Source organism: Falco naumanni, chromosome 15 (assembly GCF_017639655.2).
Source record: "Falco naumanni isolate bFalNau1 chromosome 15, bFalNau1.pat, whole genome shotgun sequence".
Taxonomy (NCBI): Eukaryota; Metazoa; Chordata; class Aves; order Falconiformes; family Falconidae; genus Falco; species Falco naumanni.
Window position 1 is genome coordinate 21,218,875 of NC_054068.1, and position 21,391 is coordinate 21,240,265.

Consider the following 21,391-nt stretch of genomic DNA (forward strand, 5'->3'; position numbering starts at 1 on the left):
GCGCCGCGCGCGCGCGCGCCCCGCCGGCCCCGCCCCTGCCCCGCCGGCGTCGGGGGTTGCTGGGGCGGCCCAAGATGGCGGCGCGCTGGAGCAGCGAGAATGTGGTGGTGGAGTTCCGCGACGCCCAGGTCGGGGGGGGCCGCCGCCGCCGTCGCCGGGGGGCTGCCGCTCTGGCCGGCTCCGGGGGGGTGGGGGGGCGGCCGTTCCCGTGAGGAGCGGGAGCGGGGCCCGGCCCGGGCGGGCTCGGCGGCCCCAGGGGGCCTTTCGGCGGCCGCGGACGGGGCTGAGCCGGTCCCGGAGCCGTTTGCGCGGAGATACTGCCTTGATTCATGAGGCGCTTTATTTTTAGTCTTAATTAGATCTCGGCTGTTTTTTTTTTTAAAGTATATTGGCAGGCCTAATAGGAGCTATTACCACTTCCCACACATCTTTCCTCATTTTTCCTCTGAGACCATTTTAGCTGCCTTCTCTGCTGCGACATAAATTGTTGGGAATTGCTCGGTTAGGAGGAAAAGCAGGTTTTGGTTTTTTATAAATAGCAAAAAGGTCAGCTTTTGAAGTTGCTGGCTACTGGAGAATTCTAAGAGTTTGCTTATGTGCTCTCTTGGGAGCTGTTCTAAGAAACGGGTTTTTTTAAGATGCTGGCAGCTGCTTAGCAAAGCTGGGGATGGTGGGTGAACTATGAACTGCTTCAACAGGAAACCCAGAAAGATTAAAATAAAAAATACAGGTCTGCAAACTTGTCTTCTAGTTTGTCCTCTTGTGCTGGAACAATGTCAGCTCTGTGCTCACCATTGCAAACAGGTGCAGGGTCCTGCCTGCTGTATCCAGCCTTCCCCCTGTAAGCTCACAGAGCTTTTTGCTTTTATACCTCAAAAGCTTTATATCGGCTTTGTTTTCCTCATGGAAGAAATGTTAAAGCAGGTTTGTCTGCTGTTGAAGGTTTGCTCTCAGGAAACTGGTAATGAGGGACGAAGGTATGTCTTCCTAGATCACAGTTTAAATTGCATCTGGCTCAGGAGATGCGTGGCCTCCTGATTTGATTGCTTATTCATAATGACTGCGTGTGGGAGCGGAGAGGAGAGAGAACAGGTGTTTCCATCTTCTTCTGCAGCAGTTGGTTTCAGTCTTGCTGTTGTACAGGCGTATACCTTAATTGCGAGGTTAACCATTGGTATTTTGGTCACTTCGGTTTACTGTGGTGTGATCTTTCTTCAGCTGTTCTGACCTGCCTGCTCTCTCATACGAAACCAGAGAGCTTCGGTGCGGTTGGGGCTGCTAGACTGCTGCTTCAAGTTAAACTCATTTATACGTTTGTGCTTGAGCTTTTTTTAGGAGTCTGCATGAACATTTTTGCAGATGGGAAACCCGAGCTTGAGAAACTGAAACACCTTGGCTGTAATCGTCCTGTACCAGGCTTCAGCTCTGTCTGTAGGCCATGCTGTCTCCAGAATCCCTATCCCAAAACCAATTTACATGGAAACAAGAGTCAAAAGAGTGGGCAGCTGTTACATTTATAGCCTGTACATGTCTGCGAGCACTGCAGTTGTCTTTGTTCGCCATGCCAGAGCGTGTCATGTGAAAGCTACAGCACCCAGCCTGCAACACTTCAGAAGATCTCTGGTAGTTTAGGGCCAGCATTGCCTACAAGCGTCCCCTTTCTGTACAAGGTGACAGAGGGGGCAGTCTCTGTACTCTTCTGATCCACAGGCTTTTGTCACACTGTCCTTGCTATCAAAAGGAGAGTAAAGCTCGCCACATCCAACGGTGAAATAGTACCACTTGTAGCAACCTGGTGTGTAGATGGGAAGTTGGGTGTGCAGGGAACTGATATTTCTTGCCTCAAGAGTTTGCACCTCTTGAAAACCAGTATAGCCTTAGCACATTGGGTTGGTCTGTTGCCTTTCAGGTGGAGAGAATGAAACTAAATTTGAAACTAATGGAAGTTCAGTCATGAAAATGTATTTTCCTTGGCTTACCTAGCAGAAATGAAGTGAAATACCAGAGTAGGTGGTTGAAATCTGAAAAGATGCTGCCTGGGTTGTGGGCTCAGAGCTGGTTTTTACATGCGTGGTACTCCTACCATGCTTATTCACCTAATTGTTACTCATAAACAGCAATTCTAACTATCCTGATTGCTGTTTTAGGATAAAAACTGCTTTCAGGTTGGTTTGTTCAGTTTCAGCTCCCTCCTTCTGGAAGGTTGTGCTGTGAAGACTGACATATCAGTTCACCAAGCACATTAAATGACAACTGGTTTTTTTTTTTCTTTCTGTTGCCTAGATAAGACTGAAGTATTGTAGGGAGCTATTTGTTGCCATAAAATGACTTCATTTATGACCAACCAGAATAGCAGCCTGACATGTGAAACTTCTTACTTCATTCTAGTTGATCATTACATTTTATGACATTTGGTGCCTGGAAAAACGGTTTACCCATGTTCATTATTAAATAATAATGAATAAATAAACAATTTATAAGAATGAGATCCTGGTGCCGATACTGGAAAAAATAAGCTGGTGTGTGAAATTATCAATCACTTTAAATTGATGGTGTTTGTTCTGTCTTGAGGAAAGATGGCCACAGCTGTGTGAAATATGTCAGCTGACTAGCTCTTCATCACATGAGAAAGTTCCGGTTCCAGTAACAGCTTTAGGGATCCTCATTTTCATTCCTCAGAAGTGAAATGTGTATTGTCAAGGAAAGCTTCCTTCTCCTGGTTTTTTGGTGTTCTGTTTGTTTGGGTTTTTTTAGTATGAATTTAGTAACCCGCTGTGTTTTGCAAGGTGGTGTGAAATTTAGGAAGCTGGAATTATTTGTTTTCCGTTTAGAGATATTAAAACTAGCTGCTTATTTACAGCATTAGTTTTAGGACTAGGAAAGCCTTGCCAGAAGACTGGATGTGCTACCAAGAAAAAGCAATGGAAGCGGGTTGTTCCTGGAACAGAAGTGCTGGAACTTGGCGTGGTTGGGGTATAGATGTAGGCCTGGGGTTTACTGCAGACTCCTGCTGAAACTCTGCAGGCATTTGTAGCTGTTTGCCGTGTGGCATTTTGGCCTCCAGTGAAGAATGAGCCCGTGATGCTGTTTTTCCGTTAGCTGGTGTACGTGCAAGCAGGGAATGGGGCCCTGCTTGAAAAAAACCTGGGTTTTTGTGATGGTTATTCTCCTGTCAAATCTGATTGAAATGGAGTGGGATTGCCACGTTGTCTGTCTGGTTTCAGTGATGCTTGTAAGTAGTAGCTGTGGGACATCTGGAAGTCTTGTTACATCCATGCTGAGAGTACTTAGCAGAATCCTGAAGAGCAGCAGAGACATCCTGAGCCCTCCGAGAGGTAGCTTTGAAGATGACAGCACTTAGTTTGAAGAGTATGGGGCATATGCTGATTTTGTACTGTGAACGCTAAAAACTGCATTGAAGTCATATCTGTGCTTATGGGCTGAACTGTTCAGCTTTCCAAGTAAAATTTTCCTTTATTCTCTTGGCAATTAAATGAGGTGATTGGCCAATTCCATTCTGAACAAAAAAGGGGGAGACAATGTTGAAACAGTCTGTTTAATTTTTTTGGGGTCTTACGGCATTTAAGTTATCTCTTAGCCTTCTTTACAAGCAGTGCCAAAGTAAATTCTGATGCCTCTTAGCCATGTCTCATTTTTGGAGACCAGCCACACACAAATGGTTGCACTGCTATCTCCCAGTACACATATAATTAAATCTGGCCCTGCAATGGAAGAGAGAGAGACTGAGAAAGCTCCTGAGCAGGAGCAGAGGCTGATTAATACGGATTATTAGAGATTGCTGATTGAAAGGCTGCAGCTGTGATTGCCATAGCGGGGAGAAGGGAGCAAGGTCTCAGTGCTTGTAATGGTGCCTGCCAGGTCTTGCCTTCAGTTTACTTGAACAAAGATGTTTTTTGTGCGCTGTCCTGCATCCCAAAATCAACCGCTACACCCTGTCTCCCATCTGTGCTTCTCTAAGGGGATGTTACTTCTGCCATCCCTGACAGGTATCAGCCTTGACTCTTACCATAGCAGTTTATACCTTGAAGATGAGCTGGCAGGTGTTCCTGAACTCCTCCCCAAAGCTGTGTGTTTTGACCGAGAAGCTGACCTGACAGGTATAATTTAATTTTGTCTCTGCTTCTCTTTAACAGGCGACTGCGATGTCAGTGGATTGCCTGGGACAGCGTGCAGTACTCTCAGGGTGAGCATGACAGTCCCCATTAGAAATGTATGACAATCATTTCCACAAGCCAAATCAGCAACCTTCAGGCTGACCTCAATTGAAGGGCTGATGTATTGTTTCAGAAAGGTGCAGCTGAGTTCTGTTCAAGGCTGGATGAAAAGGATTCTGGGTCACGTTTCCAATGGGATACAGAATGGAAAGCCAGCAACAACAGCACAATAAAGTACTGTCGTGGCTTTCCCGATATGGGCTTTCCCAAATCCACTTGTGGGAGGTGGAGCACCATGAAGTACTATTTGGATTCTGCTTGAAATACAGCTCGCTTAATTTCCTCAAGATAAAATTTGCCCCAGATATCCCCACAGCGTACTTGGGCAGAAGAGCCAAGCTCCCTGACCTGCTCCTCTCCTGCTTCAGTGAGGGATGATACTCAACAAGAACAGGAGGTGCCATGGACTGCAAGCTGCCAGAGCTCCCAGGAGGGCTTGGCATTATGTAGCCACCTCCAGGGCAAGTCTTCAAACTGTTCAGCAGTTGCCTGCCCAGCTGCCGCCCTTCAGTACTATCAGCTATTGCTGCCCTGCTGTCAGTGACACAATTACCACACCAATAAGGGTGTTTACTTGAAATTCAGGGTTGTGTGGGTGCAGCTGACGTTTGGTCAGCCTTAGGTCCTTTCGTACAACTCAGAGACCCCCTGGCTTCCGTGTAAACCCGTAGTCTGGCAGCCCTGTGCAGGAGTAACTGGCTCAGCAGCTGCTTTGGGTCTGAATTGATGCCACTTCCTCCTTATGCTTGCTCAGTTTCACAGCTTGTTTATTTGGGGACAGCCTGTCTGCACTTCAGCATTGGGTCTGTGGCCCTCTGCTTTGCAAGCTTCTACTGCATGCTCAGCAGCCCTTCAGGTTTTGTCTCCTTTGTTTTAAATCTGTAGGAGAGCCTCAGAGGGCTCAGCATCTTCGCATTTCAGAGTAGGGAGCCCTGAGGACTTTGGTCTGGAAAGGCAGCAAAGATGCTCTTTATGTTCGTTCTCTTGGGAAAATTCATAGTGCTCGGAGCAGCTGTGTGCTTGCTATGCAAGCTTGTGATGCTGGTGTGGTTAATTATATATGGTTCAATATGTTTTGGTGCTGGTTGTCCATTAGAGTTCAGCTGGCTCACAATTATTTCTGGGCGGCTTATCTTGCTGGTAAGATGAATCAGACTGTGGAGGGAATGATACCTTGCCTAGCTTTGTGGGGAAGGTGTCCATGTCCACCAGAATGTACAAGCTCAGGTTTAGCGTCATGCAAATACATCTGCTGCATAAAGGGTTAGCTCAGGTAATACAACCAGATCAGTGCAGTGCTGTCCACCCGTGTTAAGCTGCTGCAGCTGAGCTAGCTCTGCGCAGGTGTACTCGTACTGTCTGTGGAACCAAGTCCCCCAGACAGCATGGTGTGGAAAGATGCAGCCATTAGAATCATCTTACGTTTGTCAAGGCTCGTTAACTCTTGCTCAGAGCAACCTCTCCAGACTGAAGCTGGTTCCAGTGAAGCTGTTGCGTTGCACGCCCAGCCCTGTGCTGCCTCGGCTCTGCTGCTGCAGGACTAGGCCAGCAAAGCTTATTTGGATGTGTTTACAGCATTTCCCAGTGCTTCCTTTTGTATTCTACTTATCCAAGGTTTTCTGTGGTCTGAGCTACCCATTACATTTGCAGATCCTGTCTAATTTCAGCATGTCTGTTATATCTTTTTTTTAAATGTAGCTCTTTTTGAAGTATGTGTCTGGAATAGTATTTTCAACTGTCTTGTGAAATCCTGCTCTTCTTTGGCCCTCTAGATGCAAGGCTGTGAGCTCCATGTGAGCTTGGGATTTTGAGATCAGTTCTGTGTGATGCAGCCTCCTTGTGTCCCTGTGTCTTGCAGCCGCCGTTTCCTCTACATAGTCAACCTGGATGCACCAAACGAGGGTCATCGGAAGATCTCCCGCCAGAGCAAGTGGGACATTGGGGCAGTGCAGTGGAACCCGCACGACAGCTACGCGTACTACTTCGCAGCTTCGGTAAGTTCACTCATTTAAAAGCTGTAACTCATCCTCTTCCCTGGTCTTTCACGGGTGGACTTCTGCGGCCTTGGAAGGCTGTACAGAGCTGGCACAGGCGTGCTTCTGCAAGTCACACTGCAAGATCAAGGCCTAACTCTCATTTACTGCCAGCAAGGTATTTGGCTTGATGGCTCCAAGTTATTGGTCAGTCAGTGTTAAATCTAGTTTTGCTTGCTTGTCTTTTATAAAACACCTTGCCAAATAAATCAGGCACCCAAATGGTCCTTTTCTGGAAGGAAGCAGGGGTGTGCTCTCTTTCTAACTTCCATTCTGTTATGAGATTTGTGCACTTATTGAATTTCTTGCTCTGTGCTGTTTTGTTTTCACCTCCCTGCCTTCCTGGTGGGATGTGGTGCACCAGGCAGTCTGTAAATAGCACAAGTCAATACTGGCTCACCGCTGTAACAATCTGGATTTGCAGATGGGCAGGGGCCGAGTCATCGAGGAGCTCTTATTCAGTGTGTGGAGAAGTGAATAGGCTGGTCTGAAGAAGCAGTAGTGGCCGTCTGAGACCTGAATGCAGTTTTTAGCTCTGATCTTTACTCACCCTGTCATGCCCCTGTAGCTTGTTCACCCAGAGCCCCAAGTTTCTGCTAGCAGCAGTCTTAGCCATCAACCACAGCACTGCAGCAACCGGCACTAGCCAGACGCAGACTGCTCTCATGGTGAGGTGCTTTTTCTGTCATGTTGCATCTGCTTTTATAGCCTGAGAGTCCTAGAATAGCTGGGGGTAGAGAGGTTTCACGTATTTTTTTGAGAAAATACTTAGCTGAAAGTGGTTTCCTGGGGTTTTTTTGTTCTTTTTGTTTCCTGGACTGGCTATGATTGAAGTTAAGGGCAGTCTTAAAAGTGGACCAGTGTTGTCAGTTAGGAGCCTTTGCTTGCTTGCTCTGGTGACCTTCCCCAGCCTGTCTCCTCCCAGCTCTGGCACATGACTGACATCTGAAAGGTGCTTTCAGCAGCTGTCTGCTTCTGAGTGGAGTGTTAGTTCAACTTGCAAAAAGGTGTCCTTCAGTGCCACTTCTGGATACAGTCTGTGAAAATCAAAACCAGATAAGGAAATGTACTGTGCAGGCCACAAGTACAGTGGGAAAGATGCTTTTCCGATATACTCTGAAGGCAATATCCAGTTTGTCAGGTTATCAGATTAATGCTTATCTGAGCAGGACCCTGCTGCAAAGGGGAGCTGTGCCCATCCCACCCATCTGAGCACTCCTGTCTCTTGCTGCACGGAGCCAACACAGGAGCTCATCTTGTTCCAGACTGAAACTAGGTGCAGCTGGCATCAAACTTTGCTGTTTATAAATGAAGGTGCAAAGATGCTCTGGTGATTTAGATGTAGTTGCCAACACGCATCAGGTAAGGAATCCCCAAGATGAGATCAGGCAGCTTTTCCAGTATGGGTCACCTCCTTTCCAGCCATCTCACAGGTGGTTGATGTTCAGGTGCTGATGCATTACAGCCCTGTCCTAGGACTAGAGTTTAGCCTGTCTTGTTTAGAAGTGGAAAGCAGACTTATACCGTGTGCTCAGGTCTGCATGTCCCAGGTCAGGTCTGAAGGCAGCGTGGATGTGTCGGGGGGCCATGTCTAAGGGAGCAAAGGTGCTTTCAGAAGGCTAAATCAGCTTGGATTCAGCAACGTGAAGATGTGATTTGCCACTTTGGGACTCAGCTGGCTGTCAGTCCTCCATCAGCCTGCTATTGAGGTCGTCATGTGTTCAGGTGGTGTAGACAGCCCTGAGGGTCCTATCCCTCTGCATCCCTGTGGATGGAAAGGGAGTGTGTAAAAGGCTACTATCCTGCTGGCCAGCACCCTCACCTGGTTTGCAGTGCTGTTAATTGGAAGTGGTGCAGGCAGAGGGAAAGTCTGTTCTTGTGTTTGAATAAGGGCTTCTTATTTTTTTAGCTTCTTTCCAGAAGAGCTGAAACGTGTCCTTTTGCTGTGCTTGGCTGTGTCTCCTCTCTGGCTCAAGCACGTTGCTGCTGTTTCAGAAATGCCATTGTTTTCGAGCCTAGATCCTTGTTACTTTTGTGTGGTCACAAATGCTTGAACAAGAGGGTGATGAAATTGTTGGAAGTGTATACTGATACTTATCAGGAGAAACATGTGTTTTTAGAAAATGCTCCTGATGGGAGGAGCTGTCATTCCCACACACCTGGTGCTAGGGTCAGCACGTTCCATGTGAGATGCCCCACTAAGAATCTGAGAAACTTCTGGTGATCCTCATCTTGTAGCAGCAGCTCTGGAGTCCTGGACAAATCCTGTTTGGTAATTTCACTCTACCCCCTTAAATCCATCTGTCAATAAGAAACATGCAAGGAGTTTTCCTTGCCCCAAGCCCTTGTGCAGCCCTGCTGTGAGCTATTAGAGAAGTGCCATGTATCATTGCTGGGTTGGGAGGAGACTTTTCATTTCAGGGAAGGCTGGAGTGTTTTATCTATCTGCAAGTTTAAATTCATATGAAGCAGCTTTGGGGTAGAAAAAACTCCACCACCACAAAAAACTGCCACAAAAAATGTAAGATGTCTCCTCTTTATGATCTTTTCCCTCGTGTACACGTTATGTCTGAGAAGAGGCTAATGAAAATCAGATGTTGAAGGTGTGTTATTTCTGTTTTTGGAAATTCATCTTGATTTTGCAGCCCAAGAATCACTGTGCTTGGTGCTATATATGCACTCAAAAAGGCAATTCCTGCCCCAGAAGGGCTGGAGTCAGCCTGGGCTGAAGCAAACCTTGATTGAGGCAGAACATGAACTTTAAAGCACGGTAACTAGTTTCTAAGTAACTTTGTGTGTGGCTGCATTTGGGGGAGGATTTCTTCCTGGAATGAGTAAAGGAACCCTAAATAATGTTGTCATTGATTCATTTGGTTTGCTCCTGTGGTTTACAGTTAGTGATAAGCACTTAAAGCTTTTTTTTTTTTTTCCCCTGGGCTGGCAAGGATGGACATACCCTTGAGGAGATGACCTTGAAGCCATTAGACTGTATTGGTTTTGTTTGGCAATGGCCCTGATTATCCCAGAAGGAAATTGGGAAAGAATTGAGGAGGACCAGTGGTGGTCTATCATCCCCCTCACTGAAAACTCCATTTGTGAATCTGAAAAGACTGGCAGGGTATTCCTGCGGAGAGAATTTGGCTGCCTGTTGCCTGCAGTTACAGCATGTTGTTAGGAAATAAAAGCTCAGAGAACATCATTTCGTGGAAATATTTTGCAATGTGATTTTTTTTTTTTCTCCCATTCTTGTTCATCTCCAATTTTAAGTGGGTGTAATTAAAGTGTAAGCTTTTGAGTCCTTGCAGCCTGTAGTTTCATCTTTGCTCTCCCGCTTTGGGCAAGGACTTTGCTAATCACAGTGTGACTCATTGGTAGCAGGTTGTTCAAAGTGAAGAGAACCTGGTCCTAAGACATGGATTTTTGTCCTACCTGGTTTGCCTGAGACTGTCTCCTTTCTTCCATCTGATTTCAGAGCAATCAGCGAGTTGACCTGTATAAGTGGAAGGAAGGTAATGGGGAAGTGTGCACATCGCTGCAAGGACACACACGTGTGATCAGGTGAGGAACGAGGGATGCTGAGGACCGCTGGGTGGAAACTGGTGCATTGTTCCATAGAAGCTGAAATGTTCTGGTCCTGGCCCTGCTCAGGCTCTTGCTCTGAGCCTGTTTTTTCCACTTTTCCGGACTGTACTGCCTTCCCATTTGGAGATGGTGTCAGATGTGAAACTGCTCACCTTTTCATGGCTCCCCCCAGTATATCAACTTAGCCTTTGATGGCTCAAGTGTCATTGCCTTAGGCTGCTGTCCTTGTGAAGAACAGCAGCCATCATCTGGGAAACAGATAGCAGCATGTTTATTAAATTAAATCCGAGCCATGTTTGTGTGCAGTAGCAGCTTAATTAAAGCAGGTAATCCCAAAGATCGAGCTCAAAGTGTGTTACAGTGGTGCAGGAGAGATTTCTGCCTCTGGTTCTAGGGTTGTATTGCAGCACTGGGCTGGAAATGCAGGTGAAGGACTTTTTTTTTTTTTACTCCAGCTCCTGATTGTGGAAAGTATGTACAGCCCTTGAAACGCCGTTGTTTGGGCTGACTGGAGGCTCTTTGTGTCCCAGGTGCACTTGGGTGATCCCAATGGGAAGGCATCCCAGAGAGAGGCTGATGCCAAGAATGCCTGGTAACTTTGCCTGTGGAGGAAGGAGCGCATACATGATAGCTGTAAAGTTCAGAGCTAGGAGGTTACTTCACTGGAATTTACTTAGAAGCATTTCATTGCTTCTTGGGATTTACTTAGAGAAATGATTAAGATCTTGCTTTTCACTTAAATAGTTTTGGTAGATGTCACGGATGCCATGAATTTGTCAGAGAAATGTACTGGGGGCTTGTGAGCAGTTGATGCAAACTGTGTGCTTTTCTTTGCTGACATACTATGATTTTGCATTTGCAGTGACCTGGACTGGGCAGTGTTTGAGCCAGACCTGCTGGTCACCAGTTCTGTTGACACATACATCTATATCTGGGACATCAAGTAAGAATCAGTATGTTTCTGCGCTGCCGGGAAATCATTGGACTCCTTTCTGTAATTAGCAGCTTGCAGGGCAAAGCATGCACTGATGGGCGCCGCTTTTCAGCTGCGCTTGAAGGGGCTTCATTTACTTCCCGTAATCTCAAAGATGACTTTGTTCCCCTATTTTCAAGTCAGTTCAGAGTCAATGAAGGGTAGAGTGGTACAGTTAAGCCACAGTCACACTCCTGTTTTAAAAAAATACTGACTGGCTTCACTTCCTAACCACTTCAGATCCTTCCTTGGCAGCTTTTTCTGGAGTCCAAAGGTGGTCCTCAACCTGCTGGGCTTTTTAGCTGAGTGAGTGGGCACCATTTCATGATCCTTAAGCCATTTTCCACTAAATTCAGTGGTTGTTGCTGGCTCTCCCTCAGTGGTCGGAAGACTGGCAGTGGTGTTCAGAAACATTTTCCTGTTTGTGCCATCTCTTGATTCCTGGTGGTTTCTATCATGAGTAATTTCAGGGTAATGTATTTCCAACTATATATCCAAAACCCACCAATATTGAAATCCCATATTTTACACCTGTGAAGCAAGGAGCTGGCATTGAGACTGCTGGGTTCTCTTGCTGGCTGTACAGAGACTCTTTATGACCCCTGGCAAGTCACTTTGTTCCTCTCTTGCCTCCCTTGCTCAGTGATAATAGGAGGATAATTATATAACCTCACTGCACCAGGCTACCCCGAGGCTTGTTTAGCTCCTATGAAGCACTTAGATCCTTGGTTAAATGGTGCTTGAGAATGGCAATATATTATTAATGTGTAATTAAAAGACATAGAGAGACAATGACTGCTGGTTGTCTTTTCCTGTGACACTATCTTAGTGCCAAGCAAAAAACAGAGTTATCTGAAGGCTGTTATCAGAAGCCCCACTTTAACTCTTACTGTGCCCTTCCATCATTTTGTGTCTGCGTCTATCGCTCGTCCAGAAGCGCTGCTCAGGCAGTCTCTGACTAGCCTCTACATCCCACTTGTGCTAATAAGGTCTCTGAGCTTGCTGGGGCAGCAAGGTCCTGGGGCTGCTGGCCTCCAGCAAAGAACATGCTGCTGAAGCGGCTGTCTCTAATGACACCCCAGGGAGGTAGCCCTATGGTAAGAGCAGCTGGAAATTCTCTGCTTAATTTTTTGTACAAAATAACTTTTCGATTAGGCAGAATTAGAAGGAGAGGTGCAGTCCATTCCAGCAAATGTTCTGCTTTTCAGCAAACAAAAAAAGCTGAAGACAACGTTCCTCATTTTCACTGGTGTTTTTCATGAAAGGGCAGGTGATTTCCTGAGGAGCAAGGTCAAGGAGTGAATTGCCTTTCCATGTCCTAGCTGCTGGGAGCTGTCATGGTGCCGCACTGGCTTCTACCACCGCAGAATTTGTTCTGTAGTATCTGTACACAGCTGGGCTTATTTCCTGGTAATTTTGTTGTTATGTGCTAGACATGAAGTCTTTGCTCTGAAGTCACTGCTCCATCTGCCTTGAATCAGGGTCTGCAAAGGCTCCACAAACACATCAGTGCCTCTTGTCTAGTTTTTCCACAGCTCTGTTAGTTCTTTTTAATCCTCCTGGGAAAGGCTATTTTGTTGCTTCCTGCAGCAGTGCTTTGTGAGCCCTGTTTCCTTGCCTGCCCAGTTGCAATGTGCCACTCTTGCAGGCGTTTCTCCTCTAGGCTCCTCTAACTCCATCCTACATCTTAAATTTGCTACTGTGTGTGGTGGCAAGACAGGATGGCTGCTGTCCTCCAGATGGTCACCTCTTTCCGTATTCCATTTAACATCAGTGTATTTTGGTAAGCAGAAGGCATGTTAGCTCCCAAGAGGCAGCAATAAAATTAGTCCTGGAATAGCAAGGAGCTTGCTGCGGAGTGGGTGGTGCGGTGTGTGTGGACCTGCTGGGCTGGGCTGTGGGTAGTCACGTTAGCCTTGTTGTGTTTCAGAGACACCAGGAAGCCTACAGTCTCGCTCTCTGCAGTTGGTAAGTATGACATGTATGTGTGATGCAGGCATTAAGCAAGCCTGTTGTTGTATGCCCCTGCTGTTATTCATCCCTCCATTCATGCTCCAGAACTGATTGTGGCAGAGTACCAAAGTGCCACCGTGTGTGATTGTCCCATGTAGGAGCAGCCTGAAAGGCTCCAGTTCTCAGCTCCTTTTAGAGAGGAGTGGAACTCAGAAGGAACGTGGAGCCCTTGGAGGTTCCCAGGCATGGAGGGCAGTGGTGGTGCTTGGACTGGCTGTCCTGAAGTTGATGGACAGTCATGTGGCATTTCTGCCTTTTAGACATAGTTTCTTCCCTGCTTAACCACTGTGCCGCACTGCTCGTCCTGTGTCGCCTGCCTGTAGTTTCTCCATGTCCTTTTGTGTTTGAATCTGCTGAGAAACTGAATTGCACCCCAGGCAGTGCTGTCAGTGCTGCCAGCTGCCAGCCTGCTCCCTTACCTGCTGAGGGGCTGGCTACATTAACCGCTGTGTCTGCTGCCCTGGGGCACCTCCAAGGTGCAGGGAGCTGCAGCAGTGACACAAAGATGCTCTTTGGGCTGCACTTGCTCTGGAAAGGCACTTGTCATGGCTCTTGGCAGTGTGACTGTCCAGCCGCCTGTAATCCCGCCTGCTGGCAGGTGCTGTGTGTCAGTCCTCACCAGCTGCCTGCTGGAGCTGGGCAAAGCACGGGTGACGAGAAAAATAGCCTTTTCCTGAGTTACTGTCCCCACAACGTGTGTCTCTTACGGTCTGCTGCTTAGATCTCCTTAGGCTACACATCTGCAGTGGCTCCCTCTTCCTTCTCAGCCAGCAAACCTCTCTGTCAGCGACGCAGAAGCCTTCCTGAACTGGAGAGAAGCATAGCTTATTCTGGTGCCTGGGCGCAGGTTTCACGGGTCAGCTGAGCCAGCCCAGCAGCTTCCTCCCTGGAAATCTTCCTTCCTCCCATGCCTGATTACGTTTAGTGTTGGTCTAGATGTTGATGTACCCTTCCGTGAGTGGATCAAATCAATCAACTGGCAGCCTATTGGCAGCTTTTTTTTCCCTTGGACTAGTGTTTTGCCAGGTTGTCAGGATGAATCTGCTCACCATGCAGCAGGAGGTGGGTAGTGAAGTGGGGATTAGCAGCTGGCTGAGATCTGTTTAGCTTTTTCATGGACCTCACCTTTCTGATAGCTTAAAATGTTTTGAAAATACTGGCAGAATAAGGATGAACAGAACATGTATTTCTCTCACAACGCCTGAATAATCCACATCAACTGAAGCTGTGTTTTGCTACTTACTAGAAATAACTGCCCATCTTCTGATTTTAGGTCCTTGGCTGAGTCCCTTGTGATATCGTATATCATCATATCTGGACCATCATCCAGTTTCTTTACAATGCCATTGGTGTCTTTGACTTCTGTGGTGTGTTTTGACAGTTATACAGTGGCCTTCTGGTCCACCCAGTGAGTCTACCTCCAGCCGGCCAGACACAAGGTCCACCTGCATTCCAGCCTTCTCCTGCACCTCCATTTCAGTAATAGATAATAACACTAGTTCCTTGTATAGCATCAGATAGTTTAGAGGGTGTTGGGGTGTTGTGGTTTAACCCCAGCTGATAATTAAGTACCACGCAGCCACTCACTCGCTCCCCCACACGCACCCAGAGGGATGGGGAGGAGAATCAGAAAGGAATGTAAAACTTGAGGGTTGAGATAAGAACGATTTAATAATTGGAATTAAGTAAAACCAAAATAATAATAACAGTTATAATTAAAAGGAGGGAGAAGGGGAGAGGGGTGAAATTCAAAGGGAAGAGAGAAAAGAAACCAAGTGATGCACAATACAGTTGCTCACCATCCAATGACTGATGCTCAGCCAGCCCCCGAGCAGCGATCGGCAGGCCCCAGCCAACCCCCCCAGTTTATATACTGAGCATGATGTCCCATGGTATGGGACAGCCTTTGGGCCAGTTCGGGTCAGCTGTCCTGGCTGTGTCCCCTCCCAATTTCTTGTGCCCCTCCAGCCTTTCTGCTGGCAAGGCCTGGGAAACTGAAAAGTCCTTGGCTTAGTATAAAGGTTACTGAGCACAACAGTGTGTTATTGACATTGTTCTGACACCAAATCCAAAACACAGCACTGCACCTGCTACTAAAAAGAAAATTCTACCCCAGCTGAAACCAGGACATGGGGAGAGAAATTAATCAGTCTTTAAGCACCTGGCAGTAACTTGAATGAAAACAGAAGGGATCTGGGAGGGAGGTAGTGGACCTGCAGTTCTTCTCTGGAGGAAGTTGCTCCTTCTGAACTAATGGGCATGAGTATTTTAATCGGGTACAACCCATGGCTAGAAATTGCAGAGAAGATCTCTAGGCATGTAACTGGAACACTCTTGCTTTGCTGTCCTGAGGACACAATGGTTAATTGTTTCCACACCATTCTTTGTGCTGTTTTCTGGGATATCCTTCCTCTGAACTGCCTTTCCTGTGCAAAGAAGAGCAGCTTTAAGCCCAGGTCAGGCGTCTCCTGTGCCATTTACTTTTTAATTGCTTGTTTTGACCTGCTCTCTTTGTACTGCAGCTGGAGCTTCCCAGGTGAAGTGGAACAAGAAAAATGCCAACTGTTTGGCAACAAGCCATGATGGGGATGTCCGAATTTGGGACAAAAGGGTAAGCTGAAGGGTTTTTTGAGCAGTTTGTGCGTATTTTCACCTACCTGATACAGATGTCCCTCTGGTCAGAGGGATAAATACTCTGATAAATACTGAGAAAAATATGCTACTTTTTCCCCAAATCTTTCTTGTGAGTCAATTTAAACTAGAGGGAATTGGGAGCCTGCGAGCCTGAAGAGAGCTTGTAGATAGCCTGCTTCCCCAGACACTGTGCCCGTTAACATTTTACTTTTCATCTTGTAGTACTTAACTGTTTTACTGAGTATAAAGTATCATTCAGGGCTGCACTTGGTGACTGGAATTTGCCACACCTACACAGGACCTCTTCTTCAACTGCTTTTGCTGAGCTATTTGCCTTTGCCCAGCAGGAGGGTGTTCCACCTCTCTTGCCCTTGTTAAAAGTGTCTCTTGTGCCAGAGAACTAGACCAAATTTCAGGAGTCCTGTGCTCAGAAGGAAAATGTCTCTCCTTGCAGAAACCCAGCACTGCAGTAGAGTACTTGGCAGCTCATCTCTCTAAAATCCACGGTCTGGATTGGCATCCTGACAATGAGTATACGCTGGCCACGTCCAGCCAGGACAACTCTGTCAGGGTAAGTGTTGCTTCAGGGACTCCTGCTTGGGAGATGTCAGGGTGGTGGAGCAGATCCCCTTCTACTGCTGCTGAAGTCTTGGGGCGTGCTTGCCATTGACAAGATCCGCATCCTTATGTTTTGGTTTCTGGCCGCCTGCATGTGTTGAGCCAGGGGTGGCTTTACAGAACAGGCAGAGAAGTTGTTGCAGAATGGGTGCACATATGTTTGCCACATATCTGTGGTGATTTGGGCAGTACTGAAGCTGAAAACAACTGCCTCTGCCTGCTGCTTGCCAGAAGGGAGCTGGCCATACATGCCAGAAGAGCCTTCTCCCCAAAATGCAGTGTTGCCCACCTCAAGCTGATTACAGCAGCTTGTGGGGAGACATACTCCAGCCTCTGGGGTACCCAAACTCATGCCGAACTGGGTTATCACTAAGAGACTGCCTGCAAGCATTGCTATGTAGGGCCTTTTACTTGCGGGGAAACAGTGCGCTTTGTATGTCAGCCAAATGGAGTTCATTCACGTTTAGCTAAGCTCTGAGGCAAATGCAGTTGCTGTGAATTCTAGCAAAGCAAAAGGTTAGATTCTTCATTACAAAATTAGCAGTAACAGCAGGGTGGGCCTGCCTCCAGTCTGGACTGGTACATTGGCTGGGAGCCTGCAGGGTACCTTGTAGCTCTGAAAGCCCATGCAGGCTGCCTATCTCCCTGCTCTAATTACTCAAGCCATGATCACTGTGAATATAACAAGTCACTTGTTGTCTAAGGGATGCTGCCAGATGCTAGTAGCTTGATATTTGTCCTTTGGGGCCATCTCTGCTCTTAATGAATAGGATTACTAATGATGCTGTGGGCACCCTGGCAAGTTTTTTGCTGTTATATCTGCAAGCTGCATGGAAGACTGCAGCCTGAAAGTATAGCCAGCTGACTCCTGCTTTTGCTTGTCTTTCTGTTGCCTTCTATTTTTTTTTAAGTTCTGGGATTACCGTCAGCCTCGGAAATACCTCAATATCCTTCCCTGCCAGGTTCCTGTCTGGAAGGCAAGATACACGGTGAGTGAGACTCTCCCACCAGCCCCACTTGTGCTGTGAGAGCAAATGTACAAAGGGACATTAAATAAAGAAGAACTGCTGAAGGGCTTCCACCAGTTCTACTGCTGGACATTAAGTTGATTTTAAAAATCTCTCTTGGTGCTTAAAAGGCCTAGAAGAGCAACATCTGCCATGGAGGGCACTCAGGAGGAGGAATGACTAACGGTGTGAGAGCCCAGTCTTGGACATCATCATTCTGAGGGTTGAAAACCTGGGTGCAGTGGTTGGCTCTGGGAGCAGGAGGCTTGGAAAGTCGTGGCTGCTCTCGCTGTCCTGTTTTTCCACTCAGCTCCAGCATTGGTACATGTTGCACAGAGCAATGCAGTGGTCTTCCCTCTCCAAGTGCTTCCTCTATACTCCCAGTGTTTCCAAGTATGCCATGGTGGGCCCTTACAGTGTATCACATCCAAGAACTGTTGCCTTTTACAGAACAAGCACCCAACCATGTGAAGCTAAAGCTCTTAACATCAGTCATATCTGTTCCCTTCCCCAGACATTTGAATATGGCCTGAAGCTCAGTCCGTAGGTGCCAATTCTTCCAGCTCCAGGCAAATTGCAGTAAGGGTCCCATGTGAAAAGTCAATGGGGAAATCCCTGCAGCCTCACAGCTGAAAAGTGAGGAAGCAGCAGAAAGAAATTATTAATCTTAAGTGATCTGCATTGAATATCTCAGTGTACTACTGCTTACCCCTTGTAAGACAGTGGTTTTGCACAGCAGCTGCCTTGGACCCTCCCAGTTTCAGGTGTCGTTGTGGTTTGTGCTGAGCTCCTTCAAAGCCCAAGCATTCTTGGTGGGAAAAGGGAGGAATGAGAGTATGATTACAGCAGCAAGGGAGCATAACTCCCGGGGGCTAACTGGAGGGGTGTTTCTCTCTCAAGCCTTTCAGCAATGGGCTGGTGACAGTGATGGTCCCCCAGCTCCGTCGGGAGAACAGTCTGCTTCTCTGGAACGTCTTTGACTTGAACACGCCTGTCCACACTTTTGTGGGACATGATGATGTGGTGCTGGAGTTTCAGTGGAGGAAGCAGAAAGAAGGTGAGTTCAGGGCTGGATGTGTGCTCTTCCCTGCGCTGCAGCCATCGGCTGACCATGAGTGTGGGGGCCTGGCTCCTGGCTGTGATGCTTACACTATTGCCTTTTGACTCTTGCCTTTCCCTGGAGTAGCTCCTACCCACTTTCCCACCCCATTCCCCTCAAACTATAGCTGTTTTGTACTGGTTTTATGGCAGTGCCCACAGAAGCGTTGCCCTTTGGTTCCATGCTAACAAAGCAAATCTACCAAATGCTGAGTGGGTCAGCGGTGACTCTTAATTGCTTCCACTCTCCTGTGAGTCTATTTTTAAATGGATCTTTCAGAATAAATTGTACAAACTATTAAATGGGTGTAGGAGTTCAGGCACCTCCCTCTGCTCCGAGCTGCAGGCTGACCGGTTAACCCCTCACATCACTGCCGGGATCAGCAGCCTCCAGCACATCCCAGACCACAGACCCAGCGAGGCCACCTTATCTGTGTGCTGGCAAAAGCAGGGGAGGAGGAGCGTGGGATAGAGAGGCTGCTCTTAGAGTTCAGTCCTGACTAAATTTTCCAGCGTAGGCAGCTAAATATAGGAGATTCCGTATTAGAGGTTGGATAACCACACAGAGCACAGCTTTGTTTCCAGCACCTGGGGTGCCATTGACAGGACATGCACGCCTGGCTGCGGTGTCACTGGTGGTACAGCTTTGCAGTGCCCTGTAAAAGTTGTGGTCCAACCCTCTGCCACCAGCTGCTGGGGAAATTCAGTTAAGTCACCACCTTCTCCATATCTTGCTTTTCCTCTTCCAAAAGAGGAGAGCAATCTAGAACTGTGTTAGGATCTGGAGGCGCAGCCTCAGACAGCTTGTGAATGAGCATTCAAGGAGGCTTGAACCACAGTTGTGTTGTCTTAGTTAATAGATACATGTCTGAGGCTGGAAGTCACGCTCATCTCAAGCAACATAAATCAGTCATACAAGCATTCCAAGTCTGCTTCAGTGCAGACACAACCAAGATAGCACAAATCTCCTTCCACAGAGTCTGCTGTGCTGTATTTAGCCCCTGTGCCTCTGCAGAGGGGTGTAGGAAGCAGCTGTGCAGCAGCTAATTCTTAAGCGTAGCAGCTGTTTGACAAGGGAAACTTAAACTGTATCACCAGACGTAAACATGGGCATAAATATGCCTGTGTACCTTTATCAGTTAATAGATAGTATGTGGCTCGATGCATGTCATTGCAACCTCAACTTGTCTTGGCATCATCCGTCTTTCAGAAGGAGAAAGGGGGAGGGCAGAAGCATCTTAGCTTAGAAAAGTTTTAAAACATCTGCATCTTGAAGCAGATGATGAACTAAAAGATGTTTTGACTTTACAGTTATCGTAAAGATAGATCTGTTTCTCAACTATATTACTTGTTTTATTTAAATATTATAGTAGATTTTGTTCATTCCTAGTTCCTAGAAAACTTGTGTCACATTCATTATACTTACTTTCACCTGTAAATTACACCACGTTTAGAGGTGTGGTAACCGTGGTGCAGGGAGGCATAAAGGCTGATCAATTCCAAGCAGAAAAGGACTTGCTCTGCCTTTCGGTTTAGTGCCTTATCCATTGGATCTCCCTGCTGGCTTGCTTGAATCTGTTTACACAAAACACAGGGCTGAGATAGTTTCTGTTTTCAGTGGGGTCTGTAAGTTGTTTCTGTCTTTTGTAGGTTCTAAAGACTACCAGCTGGTTACATGGTCCCGTGATCAGACTCTGCGAATGTGGCGGATTGACTCTCAGCTGCAGAGGGTACGTAAACACTTCTGCTTGTGAACTGTAGGCAGCTTTCTCACGGGCTGCATTCCCCTCCCTTTCTTTGCACTCCCAGTCACTCCTCTGATATCCTAGAGCTGCAGACACAGCACCCAGCTGCCACTTCACTTTCCTCTTCAGCTCCAGCCCAGAAACATCCCCAAGGAGACCTGTGATAAGGCCTCTCTGTGCCTCAAAAGCTGCTGTAGAAGTGCAAGGCTGCTTTGTTGTGTAACAGTAAGCGTAGAAGTCTTCGGGGAAGGTGGAGATCAGTTACTGCCTGCATTGCCTCTGAAGATGCCACCTCCATGGCTGCAAGGCTGTATGACTCTTGGCATTTTAGGTGTCAGGTAAACGTAGGGATGGTGCCCTCCCCTTCCTCCCCTTGTTTCCATTGCCTCTCAGCCTGGTGCAAGCAGTGTGAATCCTGTTCTGCTGCCTGGCAGCAGTTGCAAATTGCTGATGCCATTATTAGAACAGCTGTGCTGAGTCACACCAGAGGTTCGTATGGCCACAATGGTCCATATTGCCCTGTGTCATCTTCAGCTGTGGGTATCTTGGAAGGAGATAAGAATGAGGCAAGTATCTAGTGATTTTTCTTTCATATGCCCTGCCAGCCTCCTGCAGTTTACAGCTTTGAGGCTCTTTGAGTCTGGCATCTTTGTATTTGACAGAGCTTTAGGAGTTTCATTTCTGTAGACTTGTTCTGTCTCTTTTTGGACATGTGTAAATTTTTGTCATCTTAAAAATCCTATTGACAAGGAGTTTCCTGGCTTTCTGCATGTTGTGTGGGAAAACAGCTCCTTTCATTTGTTTATTTTACAACCTGCTGGTTTCATTACACCGAAGATGAAATGAGCAGCCATCTTATCTGTGCCACTGGTAATTCCGTAGATCTCCCTTCTCAGCTGCCTCCTTTTTCAAGTCAAAAGGTCTTGATTTACTTTATCCTTTGTACAAGGTCTTCGATTGTCCTTTTGCATTCCACGACCTTTTTTCAGTTCTACTGTAGACTTTTTGAGATGGGGATCTGAATTTTGTTCTTTCCAAAGAATTTTCAGTACTTGGTTTGTTCCTTAAATTGTCAGGCATAATTCCATGAAAACATGGACTCAGTCTGGCCTCTACACCTTGTTCCCTCAGTCAGCTTGAACTTGCCATTTTTTCCCCTGTGTGCCTTGCTTTATATTTATCTGAACTGAAGTTCATCTTTCATGTTAATACAGTTACTCCAGTAAGGTGCTTCTGTGATTGTTTGCACTCAGCCACTCTTGTTACTACCCTGTAAAACTTGGTGGCATCAGCAAACCTGGTCATGTCGCTATTCACCTCCTATTCCAGGTTTTTAATGAATATGTTGAGAAGCATGTGTCCCAGCACAGATCCTGCAGAAGTCCTGCAGGTCTGTAACAAACTTTCTCTGTGAAAAAATGACCCTTTATTCCTACCTGATATATTTGTGAAT

At 46.9% G+C, this 21,391-nt stretch overlaps 1 protein-coding gene across 4 annotated transcripts in view; it reads left to right on the forward strand.

The window, feature by feature from the left end:
- The first annotated feature begins 36 nt into the window (after positions 1-36).
- The window catches only part of WDR59 (WD repeat domain 59), a 51,136-nt gene continuing 29,781 nt past the window's right edge, over positions 37-21,391 (forward strand). For all 4 annotated transcript variants that reach the window (XM_040615272.1, XM_040615273.1, XM_040615274.1 and 1 more), the window contains exons 1-11: positions 37-128; positions 4,155-4,204; positions 6,094-6,229; positions 9,741-9,826; positions 10,713-10,793; positions 12,754-12,791; positions 15,359-15,447; positions 15,925-16,041; positions 17,000-17,077; positions 17,996-18,152; positions 19,844-19,923. In XM_040615272.1, the coding sequence (XP_040471206.1) occupies positions 75-128; positions 4,155-4,204; positions 6,094-6,229; positions 9,741-9,826; positions 10,713-10,793; positions 12,754-12,791; positions 15,359-15,447; positions 15,925-16,041; positions 17,000-17,077; positions 17,996-18,152; positions 19,844-19,923 (966 nt within the window). In that variant the 5' untranslated portion in view covers positions 37-74. The remainder of the gene's footprint in view (positions 129-4,154; positions 4,205-6,093; positions 6,230-9,740; positions 9,827-10,712; positions 10,794-12,753; positions 12,792-15,358; positions 15,448-15,924; positions 16,042-16,999; positions 17,078-17,995; positions 18,153-19,843; positions 19,924-21,391) is intronic.